Source organism: Anolis sagrei, chromosome 3 (genome assembly GCF_037176765.1).
Source record: "Anolis sagrei isolate rAnoSag1 chromosome 3, rAnoSag1.mat, whole genome shotgun sequence".
Classification (NCBI taxonomy): Eukaryota; Metazoa; Chordata; class Lepidosauria; order Squamata; family Dactyloidae; genus Anolis; species Anolis sagrei.
This window is the reverse complement of record NC_090023.1, coordinates 32,207,610-32,233,469: the sequence shown is the minus strand read 5'-3', so window position 1 is coordinate 32,233,469 and position 25,860 is coordinate 32,207,610. Positions and strand designations below refer to the sequence as shown.

Sequence of the window (25,860 nt, the reverse complement as noted above, 5' to 3'; positions counted from 1 at the left end):
GGAGATGCCAGGGGTTGACGTCTAGCACCTTTTATATGCAGAACATGCTCTCTTCCCTGATGGTCCTTCATTTGCCCCCCCCCCCCCAAACACATAGAGGTTTATGTAGCCTACTTTTCATTAGCTGATCATGTTCAAAAGGGCTACCAACAAATTTTGCTGAAATTGATGGTCAAGAAACCATCCATCTTATCATTGCCTCCACAACTGATACTGCAAGGAGCATGCCAACCATGCAATATTTCCCTCTCTTACTCTTCAGTGAGGCCACGCTCTTGTAAGTATGAAATTATTGCTATACCACAAAAGGTGTGATTAACTGTTGTTAAGTTAAGAGTTAAAGTGTACTGTAATTGGACTTCTGATAGTGGGAAAATCCCAGGAAAGGTTAGGTATTGGACTTGGGGATTTTAATATGTGTTCTATTCAGTTTGCTTTACAATTGACCTTCCATATTTGTGGATTTGATTCCAGAAAGGTTTAGACCTCTAGAGCAAGACTCTACTGTCAAAGTCTGCTGAAAGTTGACTACTAGAAAGAACACATCTATTAGGAAAGAAGGAAGAAAGGGCTTTATACATGTAGTACATGTGCTGGAAAGAAGAGAATTATTATTATGGTTATTATTGTATTATTATTGTATTAGGGAGTAACTCAAAGGGAAACAAATAATTAAGCCAGACATAATGTATTTGCCATTGTAATAAGTGTTACTGTAAACTGCTGTCCAGATTTCTGCCTGGTATGTTAGCATCCCATGGCTGACCTTTTCTTGGTGCTGAGTCTTTATTTTAGCAAGCTGTGCCTGGTGATCCTCTTGCAAGTGCTCTAGTTCAGCACTATATTGCAACTGCAGTCGCTCTTCAAGTGCTTGCAGTTCTTCTTGCTGTTCCCAGCCAAGCTTCCTCAGCTTATTCTCAAACTTCTTTTCCAACTCCTCCTTCTCTTTTTGTAATTTTTCATATTTCTCTGCGTTGAGGGCTGAAAAAGAGAAGAACCATTCACTAAAGCTCCACAGGGAAACCAGGAAGACTAAGCAGATTTCCTTTCCCTCTGGTCCTGTGCTGCCAGTACAGAGGAGATAAGCAGAATTGTCCTGCAGAAAATCATACCATAAGCTAGAAAAAGTTACTTTGCGGGGAACAAAGCTCTCACAACCCCCAACACAGATAAATGTATGGGGACTTTCTTTATTCGCAATACATCTCCTGTTTTGTCAGGTGTCTGAGAGTGTAAACACAGTATGACTGGGATCTTGTTTGTGTAGGTTCCTTCTCACATGTGGTTGTACTTTTTTGGGCATTGTGAAATAGATGTATTCAGTTCATGATTATGGGCCTGAATTCTATTGTTAGTCTTTATCAGAATTGAGATATTGAGTAAATTAGAAATAATTACACTAGAGCCACTGAATCAATTTACTCACCATTCAACAACTGATGGAATGGATGTACTCTAGCTAGTAACAGCAAATGGGATTCCAATCAGACAACTGCACATTCTTAGATAGTGCTTAAGTATTCATAATTGCCTGCAATGCTTTCATTTCATTGAATGGGATTGCAGGAGCAGCCACTTTGTGTTCATCGTGATAACAAGAAGGCATTCAGCTTTACTCTGCTTTCCAACACTTCCCTCTAAATGAGAACCATGTACCACATCTTCAACCTTCAGTTCAACAATGCTCTGCCTCTTTTCTCTCTCACTTGACTCAATATACAAATTGGTGCCATTTAGTGTTAAGTCTTGCATTCACAAGCTTAAAAAAAGTCTGGGTTTTGCTTTTCAACCACATTCATAGAATCATAGAATCATAGAATCATAGAATCAAAGAGTTGGAAGAGACCTCATGGGCCATCCAGTCCAACCCCCTGCCAAGAAGCAGGAATATTGCATTCAAATCACCCCTGACAAATGGCTATCCAGCCTCTGCTTAAAAGCTTCCAAAGAAGGAGCCTCCACCACACTCCGGGGCAGAGAGTTCCACTGCTGAACGGCTCTCACAGTCAGGAAGTTCTTCCTCATGTTCAGATGGAATCTCCTCTCTTGTAGTTTGAAGCCATTGTTCCGCGTCCTAGTCTCCAAGGTAGCAGAAAACAAGCTTGCTCCCTCCTCCCTGTGGCTTCCTCTCACATATTTATACAGTTTTTGACAGTGCACAGGTCCCTAAGTTTTCAAGTAAGGGGGGGGGGGAGTTATTGGGAAATACTAAATTGGTAGCACAATATTGGCATTTACCAGAAGAGTGGTGTAGCATAACCACTGGACAATTGCACCAGTCCAGAGTTATACTGGGCAAGCACAATATATGACCATGATCTGTATTTTTGGAGACACCTAGCAGGGCACCACACATTACTGATGAGCTGTATCTGACTTGTTTGTTTACAAGGCGAACAAGCCTTGTAAGCAACATCACCTGTCTTTCTACACAATATAGGCAAAGTACTGGTAGTTTCTTTGCCATTGCTTCATACAGAAGAATCTTGTGAACTCATTAGAAATCAACATTAAAGTTGGATATTGAACTAGTGCTCTCTAGCAGAGTATTCGAAATCTGTCTGTCTGTTTGAGTTATCAATCACTTTTTATGCCCCTCCCAAAAAAGGATGTAAAAGATACATAAAATATTCTGTAAAAACATATTTTAAAGGAAATTTAAAAAATTGGTTTTAAAGAGAAAAGGCTATGCTGCACATAGCAATTAATGCCTACATCAATTAACTCAATGCATTTCTCTACTAGATCTCAAGTGGTGCACTTAGAAAACTTTCTTCCTTGCAGCAAAGGTCTGGAAACAAATTGAATTTCGGCTCCCAGAATTCCCCCTCAGCCAAAATAGTTAGTGGCCTTACTGTCTAGGGGATTCTGAGAGATAGATTTAAACTGAAAGAGTAACATTTCTAAGCTGTTCATATGGGAATGCTGGACCAACAAGACTACATGACAAATTTTGAAAAGCCCAAGGCACTGATGGTTCCCAAACCTTCCATCTCAGCTTGATCAGATACTGGATTCTGCCACCAGAGCTATTCAGTTTCAGTTTGTATATAAATCATATTGTGAATATAAATGGAATGAAGCTGGTCAAAACCAGACAGATAATGAGAGCACCTGTATCCTTCTGCTTAATGATTCCTCAGGATGAAAATGACTGAAAACAACAGGAAATTTAAAGCTAGGAAAAATACAGGAGGGAGGAAATGTATGTTTCCATTTCCCTGTATCTTTCAAAGTAATGGTGAAAGGAAAGGAGTTGCAGATACATCGGAAAGTGGAATAATGTTGGATATTGTTGGGATGCAGGAGCAATGCTACAGAAAGTTATTGTTCATTACTCAGCTTTACCAACTACAAGAGAGTGCTATGGTGGCCCTAAATAAAGGGCCAGGCATCTACATTTCTCTGGGCAAGCTTAACATTCTGCATAATGGAGAATATTCTGAAGCTGAAGAGCTGTGAAGATAGGCCTGGAACTTGGGCCGGACCTATCATGAGGCAGGATAAGTCAACAGCCTCAGGCAGCAGATACTGGAGGCATCAATGTACTGCTTTATTTCTGAACACTCCCCATAGTTATTTCCCTTTCTTAGATGACAAAGGTGTGTGCGGGGGGAAAAAGAGCCTATTCTGCACCTCCTTCATTTATAGACCATTACACTGCAGAATTAGTTCAACACTCCCTTAAGTGCTATGGCTCAATCCTATGAAATCCTGGGATTAGGTAAATATCTCACAAAATACAAATTCCAGAATTCCATAGCATTGGTCCATGGTAGTTAGTATGGGGCCAAACTGCTATAATTATGCAGCATGGATATGGCCTTATGTATTGCTTGAATATGGTTGAATATGATTTCCCATTGCCACCTTAAATTCCGGTACTTAAGAGTGCTTTAGTGGAATGTCAATGATAAATCTGTCTGTTTGGACTATACCAGTGATCATAGACTTAGGTAAACAGAAGATGACAAGAGGTATCTCCAGAAAAATATAGGTTATCTGGCAAATGACAAAAACCTTCATTCCTTCACATAACTGCTTTAGGGAATAAAGCTAGCATTATAGTAGAATAAAGAACGTGCCAGGGGAGGAGTTCAACTTTAAGCTAACTGTGGTTTTGTGCACATAATCTTAACATAGGGGTGGGGAACCTGTGGGCTTCCAGATGTTGCTGGATGGCAAATTCACTATTATTTGCCTCTGGCTATGGGTGATGGGAATTGCAATCTATCAACTTCTAGGGTCACTTGATCCCTACTCCTTCATTGTAGTGTTAGAATGAAATCATCTAAGTAACTGGCTCAAGGTTTCTAGTGAGCCTGATAATTAAATGCGATTTTGAATCTAAGATTAAAATGATTCAATCTTAAAGTTACATCTCCCCTTCCCCTTTCTGAACTCAATGTCCTCCTATGGGTCCCTCTCTCCCATGGGCATTTAGTGGCTGATGGAGAGCAGGAAACATTGGGAAAGTGTCTGATTATGTTCCTGTAGCCAGATGTGCAGTGATAATGTAATCTTATAGGACTACTGGAGGACCCAGGAAGTCTAGGGAAATACTCTGTCATTATGCACCTGACTACAGGTACATAGTTATAGAAACATAGCCATGCTTTGTTTCTTCATACTCCCAAATTGAGAAAAGCTGTTTTGAGACCACACAAAGCCTTCACTTATAGGAGAGCTAACACTAAGTTTTCCAACAGGATCTGCACAGAAGTTAAATTTTCACAACAATTTAATTTTGCAACATTCACTCTTAGAGTTCTATTCTGTAAGGTTCATAATAATTTAAACCCACCCAACCTTTAAATTAATTATGTAAAGAAGTCTGTCTTCTGACCACTTTTCTAATGAATGACGCTAACACAATATAGGCTTCAACAGTATGAAATCAGTCTTTGAAGTGCTCAAGGCTGCAGACGAATATACAATTCAAATTCAGGTTGTTGACAGCAGGTTGTTGACATATATTTAAGAGAAACTAAAGCATAAGGCATTACTAATAATTCTGGCAAATAAAAGCTTATATGTACTCCAACGATTGCTTGTGAAGCATCTGGTAGCTGTGATTCAATGAGCATGCATTCTCTTTTCTCCTCCCACTTTCCAGCTTCCAAGATTGGGGGTGGAGAATAATTTATTTATTTATTTATTTACAGTATTTATATTCCACACTTCATACCTTGAAGGGGACTCAGAGCAGATCACAGAACACATATATGGAAAACATTCAATGCTGTTATACACTGAGAAGACAGACAACTGTACATAAATAGAGGTATATATAGGCTTTCTCATCTTCGGCATCTTGGAGACTGTACACGGTTCTGGCCACGAGGGGTGCTGTTGCTCCACTTTCCCTGCCAAAGAGCTTTATTCATAAACTTCCTCTTTGACTGGATCAATGGCATTTTTTCTGGCATTTCCCTCTGGGTGCCTGAATACCTCCCCGCTTAAGAGGAGATATTAATATATACTGTATACACATATAATATTGATAATAATATTATAACGTAATACGATATAATACTAATAATAATACAATATAATAATTATATATTTCATATCACATGTAATATTACTAATAATATTAGAGTATAGTGGTATAGTACAATATAGTAATATATAATACTAATATTTGCTATGATAACAATATAATATATTGCATTTACATATAACTTGTAAGCCATTCTGAATCCCCTTCAGGATGAGAAGGGCGGCATATAAATGTCGTAAATAAATAAATAAGTGGTACCTATTTATCTATTCACATTGCTGTTTTTGGTAGGAGGAAGCTAGGTAAAGGCTAGGAGCTCACCCTGACCTGGGCTTCGAACTGTCAAGCTTTTGGTTGGCAAGATTTACTGCAGCTGGTAGTTAACCAGCTGTGTGAAAGCTGGTTAAGAATAAGACTTTTAAAGAATTCTCAAGCACTTTTGAGTAGCATAGATCTTTTATAAAAACCCTTCAGAATCCCACATTTTATGTGAAGGCAAAGCATGCTCCTAGACCTCAGGAACAAGTAAGTTGCCACTGAATCAATGAAGGGCATGAAAACAAAGGCTCTAATTTAAAACACACATACATACAAAGCAAAACAAAAGAGCACATTTTCCAGCTCCTGTCATTTATCATTTGTGCATCGTAATTACCCAAGAGCTGGCTCATATTTTTTCCACTTTTAAGGTCACAGGTTTAAATGGAAATGCAGTCAACCTGCCATCTGCAGTTTGGCATCTGCTACATTAAAGGCAATAATATGCAAACTGTTATACACGTGGAATTAAACATGCAAACAACTCTCTGGATCATCATACAATCACTGTGCAGCCTATATTACTGAAGGAGTTGCCTATCTCTGCTGCAGACCATCCAAAGAACAATCACAATAAACAGAGCAGTTTACTCTGGACTTGCCACATTGCTTCGCTGCCAGAGCCAGTGCCTGGTTGTAACAAGACAGTCCTACTCAAGAGCTTAATGAAACAGAGGCAATTAAAACTCCCAGCCAAGAAATAATTCATGATTCCGAAAGCTCATATGGAAACTTCAGCAGTTGCAGGAAACTCCACCAAATGACTATCACTGTACAAAAACACAGTCAGTTTCCTCTAAAGGGAGTGCCAAGAGATTTATTTCATTTGCTTGGCTATTTCGCTTCTGGCTTGCAGTCTGCTGGGTGTGACTTTCACAGAATATGGCATTTTACTAGATTGACAAGAGACTCCAGGTTAAATCGCAGCACTTGCCGTCACAATGTTTTTCCAGCACTGAGCTGATGTGATTTCCCCTTCTGTCTGACCTACTGGCAAAGGCCAATCAAAATGCATTTCTCCTGATAACAGGAGGAAAAGTGAAATGTCACAAGTGATATGTCTCTCCGGTTCCTATTGGATGGAACAGGGCAATGGCCAACCCCAAGCAGCCCAAGCGTTTCTGCGTTTCCTGACCTTTATCCTCAAGAGGAGAATCAACTCCTCTAAGATGCCAGGGTCATATTGTACTCAGTCATGAGCTGAAAGAAAGCCTTTGGTTTAAACTAGTCATCTAGCATTCCTTGGCTGGCATCCTGTTAAAAAACTGTGAGCTATCATCAAATTTATATGGAACAACAAGAAACACAGAATAAGGGCGATACATCTGGTGGATGACAAAAGGAGAGGGGGACTGGCTCTCCCCGAGATACAACTATACTATGACGCCGCCGCCTTAAGCTGGACTCGCGACTGGGCGACACTTAGTAAAGAGAAGATCCTAGCAGTGGAAGGGTTCGATATAAACCAGGGGTGGCATGCTTACCTCTGGAGAAATAAGGATAAAAAAGAAAAACTCTTTAAAAATCACCCAAGAAGAGCAGCCCTAATTAATACCTGGAATAAATATAAAAACAAACTCCACCAAAAAACGCCAATGTGGTTTTCACCCACTGAAGCACACCACAGAAGAGAAATACCCAGGAAGATATGGCTTACGTATAAACAACTCATTAACATCAAGGGGCAGGAAATAACACTAAAATCCAGAGAAGAACTAAATCAAGCTGACGCCTCCATCTCCTGGTTCCATTACCACCAAATCAGAGAAAATTTCAGAATCGACGAAAAAGTAGGCTTCGAAACAAAAACTTCCTTCTGGGACAACATTTTAACAACCGACACAAAACTCATAAGAAAGATATACAATCAGCTACTTATCTGGGCCACAGAGACAGAACAAGTAAAGGCCAACATGACAACGTGGGCAAGAGACATAGGCCATTCAATACCACTAGCTGACTGGGAGAAAATATGGAAAAACAAAATTAAATATACCTACGCCACCGATATTAAGGAGAGTTGGTATAAGATTTTTTATAGGTGGTATTTAACCCCGGAAATCTTGGCCAAAATCAATAAAAACAAAAAAGAAGATCGATGTTGGAAATGTGAGAGGGAAAAAGGCACATTTCTACACATGTGGTGGAATTGTAAACGGATCCAAAAATTCTGGATACAAATCCACAGATCGATTGAAAAAATACTAGAAGTTAAATTTGATCCAAGACCGGAGATATTAGTATTAGGGCTCCACAACCTCAAACTAGACAAAAATGAAGATAAAATACTTTTTTATTTAACAACAGCTGCTAGAATGGTCATAGCAAGAATGTGGAAAAATAAAGAAGTTCCCTCATTGGAACTTTGGATTGACAAGATATTAGATATAATAAACATGGATATCTTGACACAGAGAATTTCCCAAAGTCATAGGAAACCTCAGAAAACCAATTGGAATTCAGTATTAAAATTTATAAAAGAGGAAAACAATGGGTTGTACATAATAGAAATATAACAACATTCCAAGAAAATGATTAAATGTTAAAGAGAAATCAAGGGTTTAAACGCCCGGAGCAACTAACAACAATGATAATTTTTATATTCTCAGAAAGTTAGACATAAGGCGCAAGACAAAACTTAATAATTTATTCAGAATGCAATATGGAGAAATAATAATAATAAAAAAATGTAAAAGTCAGATTTAATATGTAAAACCAAATATGTTCGTACCACGCCGGATAAACCTGGAAGTACCAACCCCCCCCCAGTTATCCCCCCTCCCCTACCACCAGCCCCTTTCCCCTACCCGTGAATCCCTTCCTTTCCTAACCCTCCTTTCCTCTCCGCACCCCCCCTCTCTTTGTAACCTACCCCTCTAAACCCACTACCTGTTTTTAACAATGTATATGTTTATGAAAATCAATAAAGAAATATATATATATATATATATAAAAACTGTGAGCTAGAATTGCGATCTCACAACTGACTGGATTCACATTTTTAGATGTTAATGAACAAGTGTGACATCCCCAAAAGCTTTCAGCCTGGCAGTGCCCCAGCCAAAAGGTTTCTTAGGCACTGCAGATTGGGGTCTTGGGAAATACCTTGATAGCAAGTATGCTAGAACTTGCTGACCAAAAGGTTGGCGGTTCGAATCCGGGGAGCGGGGTAAGATCCTGCTGTTAGGCCTAGCTTCTGCCAATCTAGCAGTTTGAAAACATGCAAATGCGAGTAGATCAATAGGTACCACTTCTGTGGGAAGGTACTGGTGTTCCATGCAGTCATACAGGCCACATGACCTTGGAGGTGTCTATGAACAACGCTGGCTCTTTGGCTTAGAAATGGAAATGAGCACCACCTCTCAGAGTCAGACACAACTAGACTTAATGTCAGGGGAAACCTTTACTCCAAGTGTGCTAGAACTCCAAGGTGTCTCTCCAGCTACTGATACGTGATGCTTCTCATGAGTAAGATAATATGGCAGACATCATTTCCCAGTACCCTGAACAGCCAGCCTTGTAAACTGTTTGGCTGAGCCAATCCTGATCTGAAAACGTAGGATTTTGGATGTGCATGTTACACTGTCAGATGTGTGTATGATGATGGGAGAAACTAATTCTGCACGCAACCCTACTGTTCAGCATAACTACCTCTCTTCCCCATTAGAAAGAGGCCTTTCTCAAGGAATCTTTTCCTACTTCTGCTTATGCACCAGACTACTAACCTACAACAATAAAGGAAAGTATGGTTGGATAAAAAGAATGAAAAGGATTTCCCCTTTAAATCTCCTGTTTCGACATCTGATGTAATTATGTTGTCTAGGGAAGGTGCCAAGTTGGAAGGCACTCTGGACCAAATCCTGGAATTAATGAACCACAGCAAAAGGGATATACATCTTTGCTCACTTCATTTCAGCATACAATAACAAATAATTTCAAATGGTTTCTCCTCAATTGATAAGCTGAAGAGAGTTTTGCACATTTTCATTTTTTTGCACCTTGTGATTTCTTTTTTTGAAAAAAGACCTTTGTGTGATAAAACATTTTCAGGGTCATAAAAACATTGCTTTTCAGTGCTAGATTTTGTTGTTCCAAAAGGCTCCAAGCCACAACGTACAGCATATATGCAGTTGCTATAGCTGCTTTACATCCGAATTGTAGAGTAATTATTTCTAATGCAAAACATGGAGTGGATAATGGAATCAGCCAAGATGGGTCCCACATTCCCAACATCTATCCCTGTAATGATGAATGTTGTCACAAGGCACCAACTTGACTTTGAACATGTGATAAATTCTGAGCCAATTATGCCTAGATGTAATAACATCTATGAATATTGTGTCATATCAACCTAAGGGTGAGTTGAGTTTCATACTCAGGTACAAAATGCTATTCAAAATGCAGCAGTATAGATTTACAGATCACCATCTGTGAATGGTAAAGATAATGCATGATCAGTACCACTGTGCATGGTTATGAACCTGTCTCTGCAACAACAAAGAGGTAAAATTATTGTTCCCCGACAGGCCATAAAAACCTGCCGCAGGGTTAAGATGATGCTTTCTTAGATCTATGCAGATTGCCTGGCGTCAAAGAATAAGACATAATAACCTTTTTAACCAACATCTGTAAGCAGAAAAGGACATTTTGAACACTGCTTATTTAGTGCCCTACTTACCAACTTCATCTTTGATGTTTGTAAGCTCCGCCGAGAGCTCCTTTTCCTTCACAAGGGCGCTTTCGTTCTGTTCAGACAAAGAACACAGGCGGTCACTTGGTTTTATACCTGTTAAGCACTTGCATGTATTTGTTTTGCTAAATCCAATTAAGTAAATAAGCTGTTTAATTCTATCATTATTTGTCACGAAAGTCAACCCCCCAAAAGCATGATACACCAAATGTGATTTCTGAATAGTAAAGTACTGTGTTCACAAAGTTACTTGTACAGTGAACTCACAGAGACACATATGTCATACATACAACAAGACTTGTGCAACACTGTTATATGCAGATTTATTCCAAAGTAATTCAAGGGTGGTCAGTGAAGGTTATTCCCTAGTTTCTTTAGTATTGTGGCCTCAGTCTAGATTGCACTATGGGAAATGCACAGAAATATTGTAGGGAAAACAAGGGTAAAAGGCACAGACACAACAGTGAGATCGATGTTTAGGCTTAGATTAAGTGATCAGTTTTAAAACATCCCAGTCAAAGAAATACATGGGCCAAGATTCTAGATCAGCTACTAAGGTCCTGTCTATACTGGGCAGATTAGTCTGGTGCAAATCTGACATGGAGCGGCCCTGGATTCAGCACACCTATGCTGAATCCAGGGCCACTGTCCAGCTGGACTGGGACTGTATCAGTCCTCCGTATCATATTACAGTAGAGTCTTGCTTATTCGACATAAACAGGCTAGCAGAACATCTCCTACTGTTACTCATCTGCTGCACCGCTAGACACCTAGAATACTAACAACAGGGATTCAAAGGCTTAAGGCAAGGCAACACATTAGGGCTAGTGTGGCCCAGCAGGAAGTGCCCAGATGTGGAAGAGGAGTGTGGAAATCACAGAGGGAAGGAGGGAGGACACTTCCACTTCCAGTCCTGCTTCTTTTCCCCCTTTCCTCCATCCTCTTCCTCTTCCTGCCTTTTTCACTTATTGGGAATGGAAAGAGAGTTGGGGAGCGCTCTTTTAATTGAAGGGGAAATGCTAGAGGAAAAGGGGGATGTCCGATAAGAGTGTCAGATAAGACAGAATGTCGAACAAGGGAAGGTTGGATAAGTGAGAATCTACTTTATATCAGTAATATACTTTATATTACAAGGAGGAAAAGCTGCAACTAAACAACATTTTGTGGTATTATTATTTCAGTTCCTTTATGGAAGGGTCTAGTCCAGTGGTTCCCAACCTTTGGTCCTCCAGGTGTTTTGGACTTCAGCTCCCACAATTCTTAACATCAGGGATATCTGGGAGCTGAAGTCCAAAACAACTGGAGGACCAAAGGTTAGAAACCACTGGTCTAGATGGAAGGTAGGTCGAGGAGTCAAATACTTCTCGAAACAGAGAACTTCAAATAAGCACATACGTACATAAGAGGAAGTAAAACATATTAATCCTGACAACACTGGGGAACATCCCTATTAGATCATAAAAAGATTTTCGAGGAAGATATTCCACAAGGGATGTATGAATCATCAGAAGATGCTGAACTGAAACCCACCAGAGTGTGATTTAGCATAATAGATACCAGAGGCAGTATCACTCCCTAAACCTTACCATGTGAAGGATGAGATTATGAACTACAACATACTGGCTAGGGACACCAATGATTAGAAAATGATGCTCAAGTAGCTATAAATGCCTTCCCAGACAAGAAAACAATAATGGATTTTCAAGACACCAACAGAATAGCTTTCCCCAAGCTGGCATTCGATATACTAGATAACAGCTACTATGTTTGTTTGGAGACTCTAGGAGATGTAATCCAACATATCTGGAAGATAACAACTATAACAAAGTTGAAGTTCGGAAGAAGCTTGATGAAAATCACCAAAAAGTAATCACATTTCGTGAATTGGTAATCAACAGAGTTTCAGGCATCTCTGGGGATGGAAAGAACACTTCTTTTTCACTCACTTGGTTGCTAACTGCTATAAAGCAGAATCCAATTTATAACAACCTTATATATGAAAATCCAAGTCCCTAATTAACAACAGCCCTACTCAGGTCTTGCTCTTTCAATCTTCCTTTGTAATTGCAATCTTCTATTCCTATTGTTTTCCAGTCACGCACTATTGGAAATGCAGTATCAATCTTTATAATCCAGTATAATAATAAGGTTCCAGTAACTATTGGAATTGTGGGGTACTTTGTGGTCCTGGAAAAGAGCTAGAAATACAGCATATGCACAATGACTTTTGCAAGATCATGGTAACCAGAGATGATTCTGCATTCCTTAACTGAAGAGATTGCTAACTGTGATTGAATATCAGCATGATATGTCTCTGATGGAAGCCTCCAGCCCTCCAAGACTTGGGGTCCTGATCTTCACTGTTCTGAGGTAGTTGTCTCAAGTCAGGCATGTAGCTGGGGGGGGGGGGGGTGGTGGTGGTGGTGGTGGTGGTGGTGGTTGAGGGGCTTCAGCCCCCCCCCCCCCCGAAATTCTCATGGTATATTGGTACATTATTTAAACTGTTAGGTTTATTCATATAATGATCTGATCACCATGCTCAATATATCCCATATGCATGGGGGTATTGGGGTAATGATACAAAAGGTTTGCTAGGGTAGACCCTCTCTCACTCAAACTCAGTGCCCCCCCCCCCCCCCAATCAAAATCCTGGCTACAGGCCTGGATCATTCCTTGATATCTCCTGAATTTTGCTTTTAAGCCTCACAAACAATCTTATCTATCCCCTACAGAGTGCCAAGCGTGGGCCAGCCACTAAACTACAGTTGACTAAAAGGAGGGAGGATGCTGAAAATACAGTCCTGGAAGGAGATAGGCAATGATAACTCAGCTACTCAGGAAAGCATTCAATTCCCCACCCACAGCAACTCTTCCACTTCTCAATTTCCTAAACTATAGCACAGGCCAACAAATTGTGTGTGTCAGGATGGTTTGTCCAGGGACAAGTCTTTAGAAGAGGTGTTCAACAATTTGTTTGGGCAAACTGATGCAAATGGGCTGAATGACATCACTGATCAGACCACCCAAAGGATTTGTGCGAAACTGCTTTCAGTTTCTTTTTCATAGAATGATATGAAATCAAATTTCCTAGCAGCTGGTAGGCTGGCTAGGTTTTATGTGAGTTGAAGTCCAAAACACCTGGAGGGCCAAAGTTTGCCCACATCTGTTCTATACTGTAAAATTAATGCAGTTTTGACACCACTTCTTTACCTTAGCTCAATACTGTGGAATCTCAAGATTAGTAGTTTGTTGAGGCACCAGCACAGAAGGCAAAAGACATTGTAAAACCACAGTTTCCCTGAATTCATAGCATTGAGTTGTAGTTTTATAAGACCTTTAATCTTTTCTGACACAGAGTGACAGTGCCTCAACAAATTACAACTACTTTAGTCAAAAGAGAAGGATTAGGGAGGAACTACAGCTAAATAACACCACACATACTTTTACCATTTTATCACATGGACTTTGGGAAATGTCCTAGGACTCTTCCAGGATGCTTTCTCGACAGAGCCTGCTGAATGCCATAACAATACTTAATACTTCCGGCAGGGCTCTGTATAGGAAGTGTCCTGGCCCTGTGCTAGGACGCTTCCCAGAGAACATGGGAGGCTTCTCATGTTCTGATTGGGAAGAACAGAGGGAAGCTGGGTGGTGACTTTTCCGCATGTGATGGGGAAAGTGGCACAGTGGATGATGTGGAGCACAGGGCAACAGTTTTCCCCTGCTGTCCGCCGGATTCGCCATGTTGCGTGACCCCCTGGTTTGAAGATATCCATCTCATGAGGTCCTAAGGCTCATTACATTGGCCACATCCATTTTGGATGGTCGAAAGTTCGCAATGTCCATAAGAATGATGAAAATGTTCAAACAGGTTAGTTTAGAGAACTGAAATTATTTTAGTTCATCCTTGCGAGTCATAAAAGCTAGCATTAGTTTACTTGAAATTGCTGATTCAGCAATGCTATTTTGGACTTGCAATGCTACTTGAGAAAGCTAATGATTCTCAGGGTGTTTTAACCTTTCTCATTGTATTGGTTTCCTTCACAGGTCACTGAACATAGTGAAATATTATTTCTATTTACTTCTACATCACAGGAAAAAACACCTCACTACTATGTTTATACAGATGTCAAAACACTCCTAATACAGATAGTTTGACTCTCAGCTTTTTAAAATCCAACGATTGCAATCTGCTTGTCTGAAACACCTGTAGAACGGGAACACGTCAAAGAGGTAATACATTCTGACTATTTTGTATAAATAAAATATTTTAGTTCTTTTAAAATATCAATTCTGTTTTAAGCTTGAGTACTTTGGTCACCATACTTTTGCGACATCTTTGAAGGCAATTTTCCTACTTCTTGGCAGGGAGTTGGACTAGATGGCCCATGAGGTCTCTTCCAACTCCATGATTCTATGGCCTTGAAAGTGCATAATAACAAACTTTGATAAATGTGTGAATTGTTGTATATTCATAAAAATCATGGTTGGATCATAGCTTCTAGGGTACAGACAATATTTGCAACCCCAGATTTTAAAAATGCTTTTTGTAAAAAAAGCTCTTAGCAGTTTGGTGACCCTGGCAACCAAACTATTTATTGATATAAACTGCTCTGAATATTATAAAGATAGCATTTTAAAAACTGAATGAGTGCAATAATCCTTTTTGTGTTCTGTTCTGCTGGTTGTTTCCTATGCAACTCTTTTTTGGAAGGATAGAGAAAATGTTTAGGATAAAGGTTATGATGTGCATTTTGCGGAATCCTATTACATTTTATCCCAATCCCACAACTGTATAAATATGCTTTATGTCTGAGGTCTTGATACCACTAAAGAAGTGGGTTTATTTTCATAAAAATAAAAGCCAGCTAATCTTAAAGTGCTGGTACATTTTCCCTCTCCTGCTTTTTAATTATGCTTTTATTTATTTATTTCATATCAAAAGCATTGCATAAATTAGTATAAAACTGATAAAAATTGAAGGAGCACAAATGGCTAAATATCTTTTAACCAAAAACGGACAACCGTGACCGTATTGCCTGTAGCCTCCAACAATTCTTCCTCAGTACATGAGGCAGGACATTGCAGACAAGCATACAGATGCGGAGTTGTCTCTTTTGCTCCACAGTCACACAAGGTGGAGTATTATTTTAGGTAGTGTCATTTTGTCAGGTTGTCTTTTGATCAACCCACTCCACTTCTGAATATGTTCAAGGACTTCCAAATTGCCCATTCTTGATTTGCCCCTGGAAGAAGACCCTCATGGGGGGGGGGGGGGATCCAATTGGGATTTCCTGGTTTAGCTGCCCAGAGGGATGCTGTTGCTGTTGCTGGGGGAACACTTAAGAAGAGTGGTGGTTCTCATGAAGGTTTACCTTGATTTGAGTCTACTGGGAGGAGGCTGATAGCCATGCAGTGGATGGCTTTCACAGTGTTCAACCTTATTTCTCTTGCAGTTAGAAATTTTGTTATGCTAAAAGGTGGCAAAGATCTCATACAGAGAAACATATGAATGAATAACAGTGGTGGTATTTGACATTTGGGTTTTATCTGCCACCAAAACAAAAAGCACACAATACCTGGGCATCTGAAATGTCCTTCATAATTATTGGTCAGTCTTATTTTTTCCACAAAAAATGACTGGCCAACATACATTTTTGGTGCCTCAAATGTCAGACATGTTTCTCAGTACATTTGACCTGCTGATTCCAAAAATGGCACCAGTCTCCCCTTCCCCGCTATCCACTCTAGGTTTTGAGATACAGAACATATGCCATATACCAGTCTTCATCTGCTCGCCCATAAAGAATGATATCCAAGTCTATGAAACCAGAGTTGATGCGGTCTATCCAATGTAATTTTCTGAATCACACCCCAAATAATCCCAGGAAGAGGCCTAAAACCAAGACACAAAGATTCTTTTCATTGGACTGTGTTGTTTACCAATTCTTCATAATACTTTTTGACAAAGAAGTGATTATTAACAGGATTTGATGTTTGACCTTGGTTTTTTTCTTTGAACAACTGGATAGGCAAGGTGTCAGTTAATCTATACATCAACCTGAGGTCACCTTGGAGGTGAAGTATATTTACTAATCCCTGACATGTTTCATTATCTTATAAGCATGGACTGTAGATGTGTGTTATGCCAAAATAAATGTTATGCTGATATGAAATGAAAAGCGCTATTATAATGATTCAATTAAATCATCTTTATCATATTCATCGTCAAACTAATTTCCTTTCATGGGAGATTTTATCTCTATGGAAAAATATTTACTTCAATTTATCTAATATGATGTATGTTTGGTTCCATAGGTGACTCTAAAGCAGTGGTTCTCAAACTTCCTAATGCCGCAACCTCTTAATACAGTTCCTCATGTTGGGCTGACCCCCAACCATAACATTATTTTCGTTGCTACTTTATAACTGTAATTTTGCTAACGTTATGAATTGTCATGTAAATATCCGATATGCAGGATGTATTTTCATTCAATGGAGCAAATTTGGCACAAATACTTGATATGCCCAAATTTGAATACTGGTGGGGTTGGGGGTATTGATTTTGTCATTTCAGAGTTGTAGTTGCTGGGGTTTACTGTTTGCCTACAATCAAAGAGCATTCAGAATTCCATGAACAATAGAATCAAACTCAACCAATGATCAATTCGATCATTGGTTGGGTTCAGAATGCTCTTTGATTGTAGGTGAACTATAAATCTCAGCAACTACAACTCTCAAATGTCAAGATCTATTTCCCCCAAACTCCACCAGTGTTAACATTTGGGTAAGTTGAGTATCCGTGTTAAGTTTGGTCCTGATTCATCATTGTTTGAGTCCACAGTGCTCTCTGGGTGTAGGTGAACTACAACTCCAAAACTCAAGGTCAATGCCCACCAAACCCTTCCAGTATTTTCTGTTTGTCATGGAAGTTCCGTGTGCCAAGTTTAGTTCAATTCCATCACTGGAGTTAAGAATGCTCTTTGACTGTAGATGAAATATAAATCCCAGCAACGACAACTCTCAAATAACAAAATCAATTCCCCAACCCCACCAGTATTCCAATGTGGGTATATCAGGTATCACACTTCTAGCAGGCTTGGGAAACAAGGCATTGCACTGCCCATCCACATACATATACACACCATATGTTTCCTGGCAAAACTACCGGGCTTTGAACTGTGGCAGTGGATGTTTCAGTAATGCAGAAATGTTATTCAGACTTATTGTAGTGGGAGAGTGTAACTCTTGTGGCGGGGGCAATGCACCCCTTCACGCAGAATTTGCTCATTTCTGCATTACATCTTAGAAATCTTCCCTCCAAAACTTCAATATTGCTGTTTGTTTTTTGCTTTTGTGTGTTATCCTCAGTGTATTCCAACTTTCTCCCAACATTGGACCAAAGGCAGCTCACAACCTAGATTAAGACAAAATGCAAATTAAAGAATTCAAAGAGGCATTAATGGAGGGTGAAAGGGAGAAACGTGCCAAGAGGAAGGTGTACCAAGCCAATCCTGACCAGGACCGCCTTCCACTTGGAAACCAACGTCCTGCGGAAAAACATGTGGGTCAAGATTAGGGCTCTATAGTCACCTACGTATCCACCAAGACACTACACTTGGAAGGCCATCATACTTGGACAACGAGGGATCATCTACGTAAGTATGTAAGTATCCACGAATGTATCCCCTGCAGATATAGGGATCATGCTATACTTGAAGCATATCTGTAGCAGCAAATTTTGGGAGGATGGAGAAGTAATTAAGAGCTTTGGAAGTCATATGTGAGTACAGCCTGAAAACTGGGTTGAAATTTGAATGAATGAATGCGATGAACTAATTGCCAAAGGAAGCAGTTCACATGGCCTCCACATCCAGGGATGCAGGGATGTCCCTTTTATTATAAAGAATAACCCTTATTTGAAGTTCAGAAAAATGGTCTTTTATTGGATAGGCACGTGTCCCTTATTATAAAGAACATCCACTACACTATTTGGAAGAATTTGAACAAGATGTCAAAAATCCTTGTTTGGGGCATGGGCCCTTCTTAATGATAGAAGTTTGTGCATCATGTATGAATGGGGACAGTGTATTAATTTTACAAAAAACAAAATCAATACTTTGATTTGGTATTATGGTAAAACAAGAAGTTATTAATAGTTGCTTCATAATTGTCAATCCTGCATATGGTGACTATATCGTTATTTTAAAAAATTGGCAACAATTATCTGAATCTATCTCAATTACAGTTGGACTTTGAAAATGTTTCATTAATTTTTTTTACTATAATTCTCAGATTCCTCTAGCCAGGATTGCTACTGGTCAGGCCGGCTGGGTATTTTGGGAATATCAGTCCAAAAGGTAAATTTTCTAAGCTTTCTCTGTGGTAGACTCTGCTCTAAATCCAGGAAGCATCCATCTAAACTGTAATCTGGAACAAGGTAGACCTCCAAATTTGCTGAAATGCAGCTTTTATTAGCCCTAGCCAACATAACAAATGGTGAGGAATGCTAGAAGATGCAATCTAGCAACATTTGGTTGTTGTTTATTTGTTCAATCCAACTCTTTGTGACCTCATGGACCAGACCACGCCAGAGTTCCCTGTCGGCCATCGCCACCCTCAGCTCCTTCAAGATCAAGCCAGTCACTTAAAGGATACCACCCATCTATCTTGCCCTTGGTCGGCCCCTCTCCCTTTTTCCATCCATTTTCCCCAGCATCATTGTCTTCTCTAAGCTTTCTTGTCTTCTCATGGTGTGGCCAGAGTACTTCATCTTTGCTTCTAATATCCTTTCCTCCAGTGACCAGTCAGGCATTATTTCCTGAAGTAAGGACTGGTTGGATCTCGGAATTTTCCTCTAACACCACAGTTCAAAAGCATCTATCTTTCTTCACTCAGCTTCCTAATGGTCCAGCTCCATATGTTACTACATGGAATACCATTGCTTAAACTATGCGGATCTTTGTTGCCACTGTGATGTCACTACTCTTAATTATTTTATTGAGATTGGTCATTGCTCTCTTCCTAAGAAGTAAATGTCTTCTGATTTCCTGACTGCAGTCTGTGCCTGCAGTAATCTTCACTCCTAGAAATACAAAGTCTGTCACTGCCACCATGTTTTTCCCCTCTATTTGCCAGTTATCTATCAGTCTGATTGCCATAATCTTGTTTTTTTTTTAATGTTTAGCTGTAACCAGCTTCTGCACTTTCTCCTTTCACCCTGGTTATAAGGCTTCTCAGCTCCTCCTCACTTTCAGCCATCAAAGTGGTATCATTTGCATATCTAAGGTTGTTTATTTATTTGTTTACTTCATTTATATCCCTGGGGGGACTCAAAGTGTTTCCAAAATATAATAATATTGTTAATGTTTCTTCCAGTAATTTTAACTCCAGTCTTGGATTTGTCAAGTCACGCACTTTGCATGATGTGTTCAGCATACAAGCTGAATAGGTAGGGTGAGTATACAGACCTGCTGTACTCCTTTCCCAAGCTTGAACCAGTTTGTTGTTTCGTGGTCTGTTCTTACTGTTGCTACTTGGTCGTTATACAGATTCTTCAGGAGACAGACAAGGTGGCTTGGTATTCCATACCACCAAGAACTTGTCACAACTTGGAGAGCAGTATAATTTCTACTGATGAAATATGCTCTTAAGTTGGGAGTAAACCTCATTACAAAATCTCATCAGATGCGTTTAGGGTTCTGTTTCCATGCGCTTCAGAAATACAGCCCCATGGGAGTCACAAGGTGGCCATCACATTATGTAAGGGCACATCCAGTGGGACCCAATGGGGCTCAGTTTCCACATACACTTGTCTTCAGGAGTCAGGTGTCATGTGACTCCAACGGCAGAAAAGCAGGAGGCCGTGGGGAAAGATGGGCATCATATGGTAAGGACATGGGATGGCTGGCCATCCCACAAGACAAGACAGGAGGGAACCAGGTAATACAGTCCCCTACTCTTTTCCCCACTTTCCCACCACTCATAAGATCAGGTCCTAGGTCTAACTTTTGAGTAAAGCCCTTTAGTGTAGCACTGTAACTGCTCCTCTACACTTACTCTAAGCTCTTTGGATTTATTACTCTAACTATTGTATAAGCATTTGAAGTGGTTTATGGTAAATATCCCAGTCAAACCCATAATATGCTGAATATTAGACCAGTGGTTCTCAACCTGTGGGTCCCCAGAAATCCCAGCCAGTTTACCAGCTGTTAGGATTTCTGGGAGTTGAAGGCCAAAACATCTGGGGACCTACAGGTTGAGAACCACTGTATTAGACTATAGAAATGATGTGCTGCCCCCTCAGAGAGTCCACAGCTAAAAATTGGGCTCCTTGGTCCAAAGTCATGATTTGGTACCCTGATTCCTTTCTGTCTCTTTTGCTTGGACAAAATCTGGGAGGGTGCCAAGGTGATGCTTAGTCATTGCAGCATGTTGCCAATTTACTTGGCAACATGCTGCAATGGTGTGCTAGTGGAAGACATAACCTTCCTTAATTTCCCCCTTTTCAATAAGTATTTTATCTGAATTTTCTGGAAGGCAATAATTCAGTTTATTGTAAATGAGAGTCAAAAGTATTTGTTACCTGTCTTTCCCATAAAACATCTTAAGAATACCAGTTCACTCAATGGCAGGCAGGCAGGCAGGCAGGCGCCATCCCCTCCTTTCTCAAGTCCTTTTTAGATTAAAGTTTACAAGCCCAACTTATCACCCAAGAGCACAGAGTTTGATGAGTGCTATATTGAGTCATACATTTTCCTTAACATGGACAGCAACATGCCTCAGAGCTATACTTAAACTAATAACATCAATAAGAAGAAGCTGTAATTTGTTTTCCAGTAGATTATAAGGATCATTCTGCTCTAATAAAATCTACCATAAAGACAGGAGTTCCCACCAAAGGTTATCTGCTATTAAACCAGTTCAAAGCTGGTGCACATTTTCCTCTTGGGTCCATCAATGAAGTCGCTGTTCATCAATGAACTTGCTGAAATTCAGTGCAAAGAATGACAAACAATGGGTCAGAAATAACATGAAATCTTACTTCTAGATGCAAACCTACAGTTACCAAGTACTAATGTAAGCATTGTATTGGCACCTGTAAGACATTTCAATTCAACATATAAAGATTTGGTTCCACCCCCAATTCCTAAGATTTAAAAAACCCAATGTAATTTGAGAGACATTTATGAAAGACTAGAAATATAACACAAACAAAAGGAAACTGAGCAGAAAAGGCAGGATTCCCCACAAAAGCAAAAGAAAACCTTACATTTATTGCTGCTTGCTAAAGCACTGGAAAATCTGCATTCCACAGGTAACATCTATCCAACAAACCAAGTGAGCTCACTGTCTGATACAATAGCAGATCCAACCAAAGCAGAACAGCTACATTTTAGACTGCAGAATGCTACTGATACAACGGATTGCAGTCCAGAGGTGAATCTGATGTTTAGATCGGTTGTGGCAAATGAGGAAGTCAGCACATTATAAAGAGGATGAACATCACAGCTCCCACTACCCCCTCCCCAAATCAATTGCAGCTTGCAAGGCAACATTAGCAAGAGAAAGATTCAGAAATAGCACACTAGCTGTATACTCTTTGAATTAAGAGGGAAAGAGGGAGGAAGAGGCAAAAGTACCGTCTGGTCCAGGCACTCGAGGCAGAGATAGAGCTTGCAGCAGCATTGGCCCATTCTGGCAGGCAGGCTGGAAAAGCAGACGGATTCATTCAGACCGCCTGAGTGTTTCAATTCCTAAGCAGGAGGGATGCCTTTTAAAAACAAATAAAAGGAGAGGAAGGGATGGCCTTGCTGACAACTGGCCCAACTTGTATGTGTGTGTGATTGTCCTCTCCAGCTACCTGCTTTCCCCTGTTCTTATCAACTTCAGGAATGCAGGAGGAGGAAAAAGAGGTGGAGCGAAGCAGGGAACACAGCAGATCTAAATCCTGCCAGAGGAAAGGGGGTGGGAGAGAGAGAGAGAGAGAGAGAGAGAGAAAGAGAGAGAGAGAGAGAGAGAGAGAGAGAGAGAGAGAGAGAGAGAGAGATCTTGCTGCTGGGTGTCTCCACAGGATGAAACCTATGGATGGATAGAACCAGCAAGACATTTGATGGGTTTCATCACCCTCTGTTAGGACAATGAAATGCTCCACCCTCCAAAACGTAATGAATGTGAGAGAGCCTCCTTCGGCTGGTATCCTTGCTATCTTCATCTGTCATTCCCTGCAGAAGGAGAATGGAGCTGGCCAGCTGCACAAGTGGAAGGATATGAATAGAACAGCAGGCATGAAAGAGGGGTCTTGAAAACAATAAGCTGAACCAGGAAACAAATGCAGCGTGCAAATCAGTTAGATCCAGGGGAAAGACTGGAGTGCAGAGAGAGAGCACAAAGCATGAAAAAGTTGCCTCTTTGGACTACAACCTCCAACTGATGAGACCTGGGAGTTACCATCCATAAAAATAAACTTTCCTAAATTTCGCAGAACTGGGGCTCTTTTGTGGGATACTTACTCAGAATCATCAAATCCTAATGTTTAGGTGGAATCTTTTTTCTTGCAATTTGGATCTATTGTTCCATATCCTAGGATCTCATCCCATGAGTATGGAGGTTCAATGAGTTAAATCCTTGTGCTGGTAGGACTGGGTGACTGACAGGTTGGTGGTTCGAATCCAGGGAGCGGGGTAAGCTCCTGTCTGTCAAGCTCTAGCTTCTCATGCAGGGACACGAGAGAAGCCTCCCACAAGATGGTAAAACATCAATAATCCGGGCGTCTCCTGGGCTATGTCCTTGCAGGTGACAAATTATCTCACACCAGAAGTGACTTGCAGTTTCTCAAGTCACTTTTGACACACACACACAAAATCCCATGAGTGGTGCGAAAGCGAGGAAAAGCAGAGGGAATTCTCTTACTTCATTCCCTCCTGTCGAGGTCCGTCTTCTGGGCTGGCCCACCCATCCCATATCATTTTCTAGTTCTTTCCCCATCTTTCCCTGGGTTTTTTTTTTTTTTGGCAGCCTAGAGTCAGGTAGTACCAAATTCCTGAAAACGTATTCTGGACTCCATTTCCATGCCCCACTGGAAGTGCCCTTATGTCATGTGATGGTGTCTTTGGGACTCCATTTCCGATGTGCATGGAAATGGAGTCCAGACTTTGCGGGATGAAGTTCCTAGTTTCCCTTTGGCCCCATAAATCTAAAGGCAAAAAAAGATATTACAAAATAAACTCTACTGGTAGCAATGTCTTTTCAACATGACAGCCAGAGGGGTACTGCCTCAGGCAGCACTAAAAATGGTGACTCAGTCCGGTCATGTTCAGACTTTTCTTTTGTTGTTACATTTATATTCCTTCTCCTCCCTTTACTCCCCTAAAGACAGCTGACATGATAGCCTTTCTCTTTCACTCCATGTTATCCTTAAAACAATAATGTGAGGAAGGTTAGGCTGAGAGCCAGTCACTAGCCATAGGCATTGAGTGAGCTTCTTGGGCAAGCAGGGAACGGAACCTAGACTTTCTGAGTCTCAGTCCAATGATCTAATTTCTGTATTTTGTTGTTATCTCAAATGAACATTCAATCCCACAAGCCTCTCAGAATCTCAAAAGGATCTGTCTAAAGCACATAATTTGCACATGAATTTGCTATGGTCATATAATTCCTACCATCCATGGTAGTTCAGTTCCTGCCATCACCGCCAAGTTCTCAGAGAGATTTACTAGTAAAAATTACTGCCAGAGATTCTGTGGAGCTGATGCCTGAATAGATAGCAGTCAGCTAAAGAGACAAATGACTGGACAAAGTAGCATCATATTTTTATGGCTACATTTCCTGAACTACATAAGCACTTTAGAAAAAAATGCTTCTTCATTTTTATACTCATAAAACTTGAATTGTAAATTATTCTCAGTGCTCAATTGCATAATGACACAAAACATTCAATGTATTGTCGAAGGCTTTCATGGCCAGAGTCACTGGGTTGTTGTAGGTTTTTTGGGCTGTATGGCCATGTTCTAGAAGTATTCTCTCCTGACATTTTGCCTGCATCTGGGACAGACATCCTCAGAGGTTGTGAGGTCTGTTGGAAACTAGGAAAATTGGGTTTATATATCTGTGGAAAGTCCAAGGTGGGAGAAAGAACTCTTGTCTGTTGGAGCTAGGTGTGAGTGTTTCAATTGGCCACCTTGATTAGCATTTGATAGCCTGACAGTTTTTAGCCCTGTTACTACCTGGGGGAATTTTTTTGTTGAGAGGTGATTAGTTGTTCCTGATTGTTTCCTGTCTGGAATTCCCCAGTGTTTGAGTTTTGTTTTTTATTTATTGTTATAATTTTAGAGTTTTTAAATACTGATAGCCAGATTTTGTTCATTTTCAGGGTTTCTGCCTTTCTGTTGAAATTGTCCACATGGCTTCTCTGTGTAGCCTGACATGGTAGTTGTTAGAGTGGTCCAGCATTTCTGTGTTCTCAAATAATATGCTGTGTCCAGGTTGGTTCATCAGGTGCTCTGCTATGGCTGACTTCTCTGGTTGAAGTAGTCTGCAGTGCCTTTCATGTTCCTTAATTCATGTTTGAGCAATACGGTGTTTAGTAGTCCCTACATAAACTTGTCCACATGAGATATGGTAGACCCCTACAGAGGTGATAGGATCCCTCTTGTCCTTTGCTGAATGTAGCATTTGTTTGATTTTCTTAGTGGGTCTGTATATTGTTTGTATGTTGTGTTTCTTCATTAGCTTCCCAATTTGGTCAGTAGTTCCCTTGATATATAATGAGAACACTTTTCCTCTGCGTGGATCTTTCTCTTGACTCTCGTAGCTTGTTGTCAGTCTTGCAGCTCTTCTGATGTCTGAGGTGGAGTATCCATTGGCCTGTGAAGCCCAGTTGAGGTGGTTCAGTTCATCTTGGGGGAGGTGGGGTTCGCAGATTTCTTTTGCACGGTCTGCAAGGGCTTTGATGGTGCTTCTTTTTTGACTTGGGTGATGGTTGGAGTTTTTATGTAGGTATCAATCTGTGTTTGTAGGTTTTCTGTAAACTGAATGAACCAATTGTTCACTTCTTCAGAGGTCATCTTTGGGAGAAAATTGCAATACTTCGTATCCATGCAACAATGTTTATCCATGCTATAGCATTTCTAATTTTTATGTATGACTGTAAAAGCTGGGCAATGAAGAAAGTTGAAAGAAATAGAACCCAATTATTTGAAATGTTGGTGCTGGGAGAGAGTTTTATGGTTACCATAGAATGCCAAAAAGACAAATAAATGGGCCCAAGTGGAAACCAGGCCTGAATTCTCACTCAAAGCTGAGGCGACTAAACTGAGGCTTTTGAGATATGACGAGATGATGCTGACTC

The 25,860-nt window shown here is 40.3% G+C and overlaps 1 protein-coding gene across 4 annotated transcripts in view; it reads right to left on the bottom strand.

Annotated features, from left to right (window-relative positions):
- Positions 1-25,860, bottom strand: part of MTUS2 (microtubule associated scaffold protein 2) — a 386,111-nt gene that overhangs the window by 18,597 nt on the left and 341,654 nt on the right. For 3 of the 4 annotated variants that reach the window (XM_060770880.2, XM_060770879.2, XM_060770881.2), the window contains exons 8-9: positions 10,500-10,566; positions 767-981 (exon numbers count right to left, since the gene is read on the bottom strand). In XM_060770880.2, the coding sequence (XP_060626863.2) occupies positions 767-981; positions 10,500-10,566 (282 nt within the window). Of the gene's footprint in view, positions 1-766; positions 982-10,499; positions 10,567-22,153; positions 22,423-25,860 lie in introns of those variants that run through there. The other variant, XM_060770882.2, reaches the window with a different exon arrangement.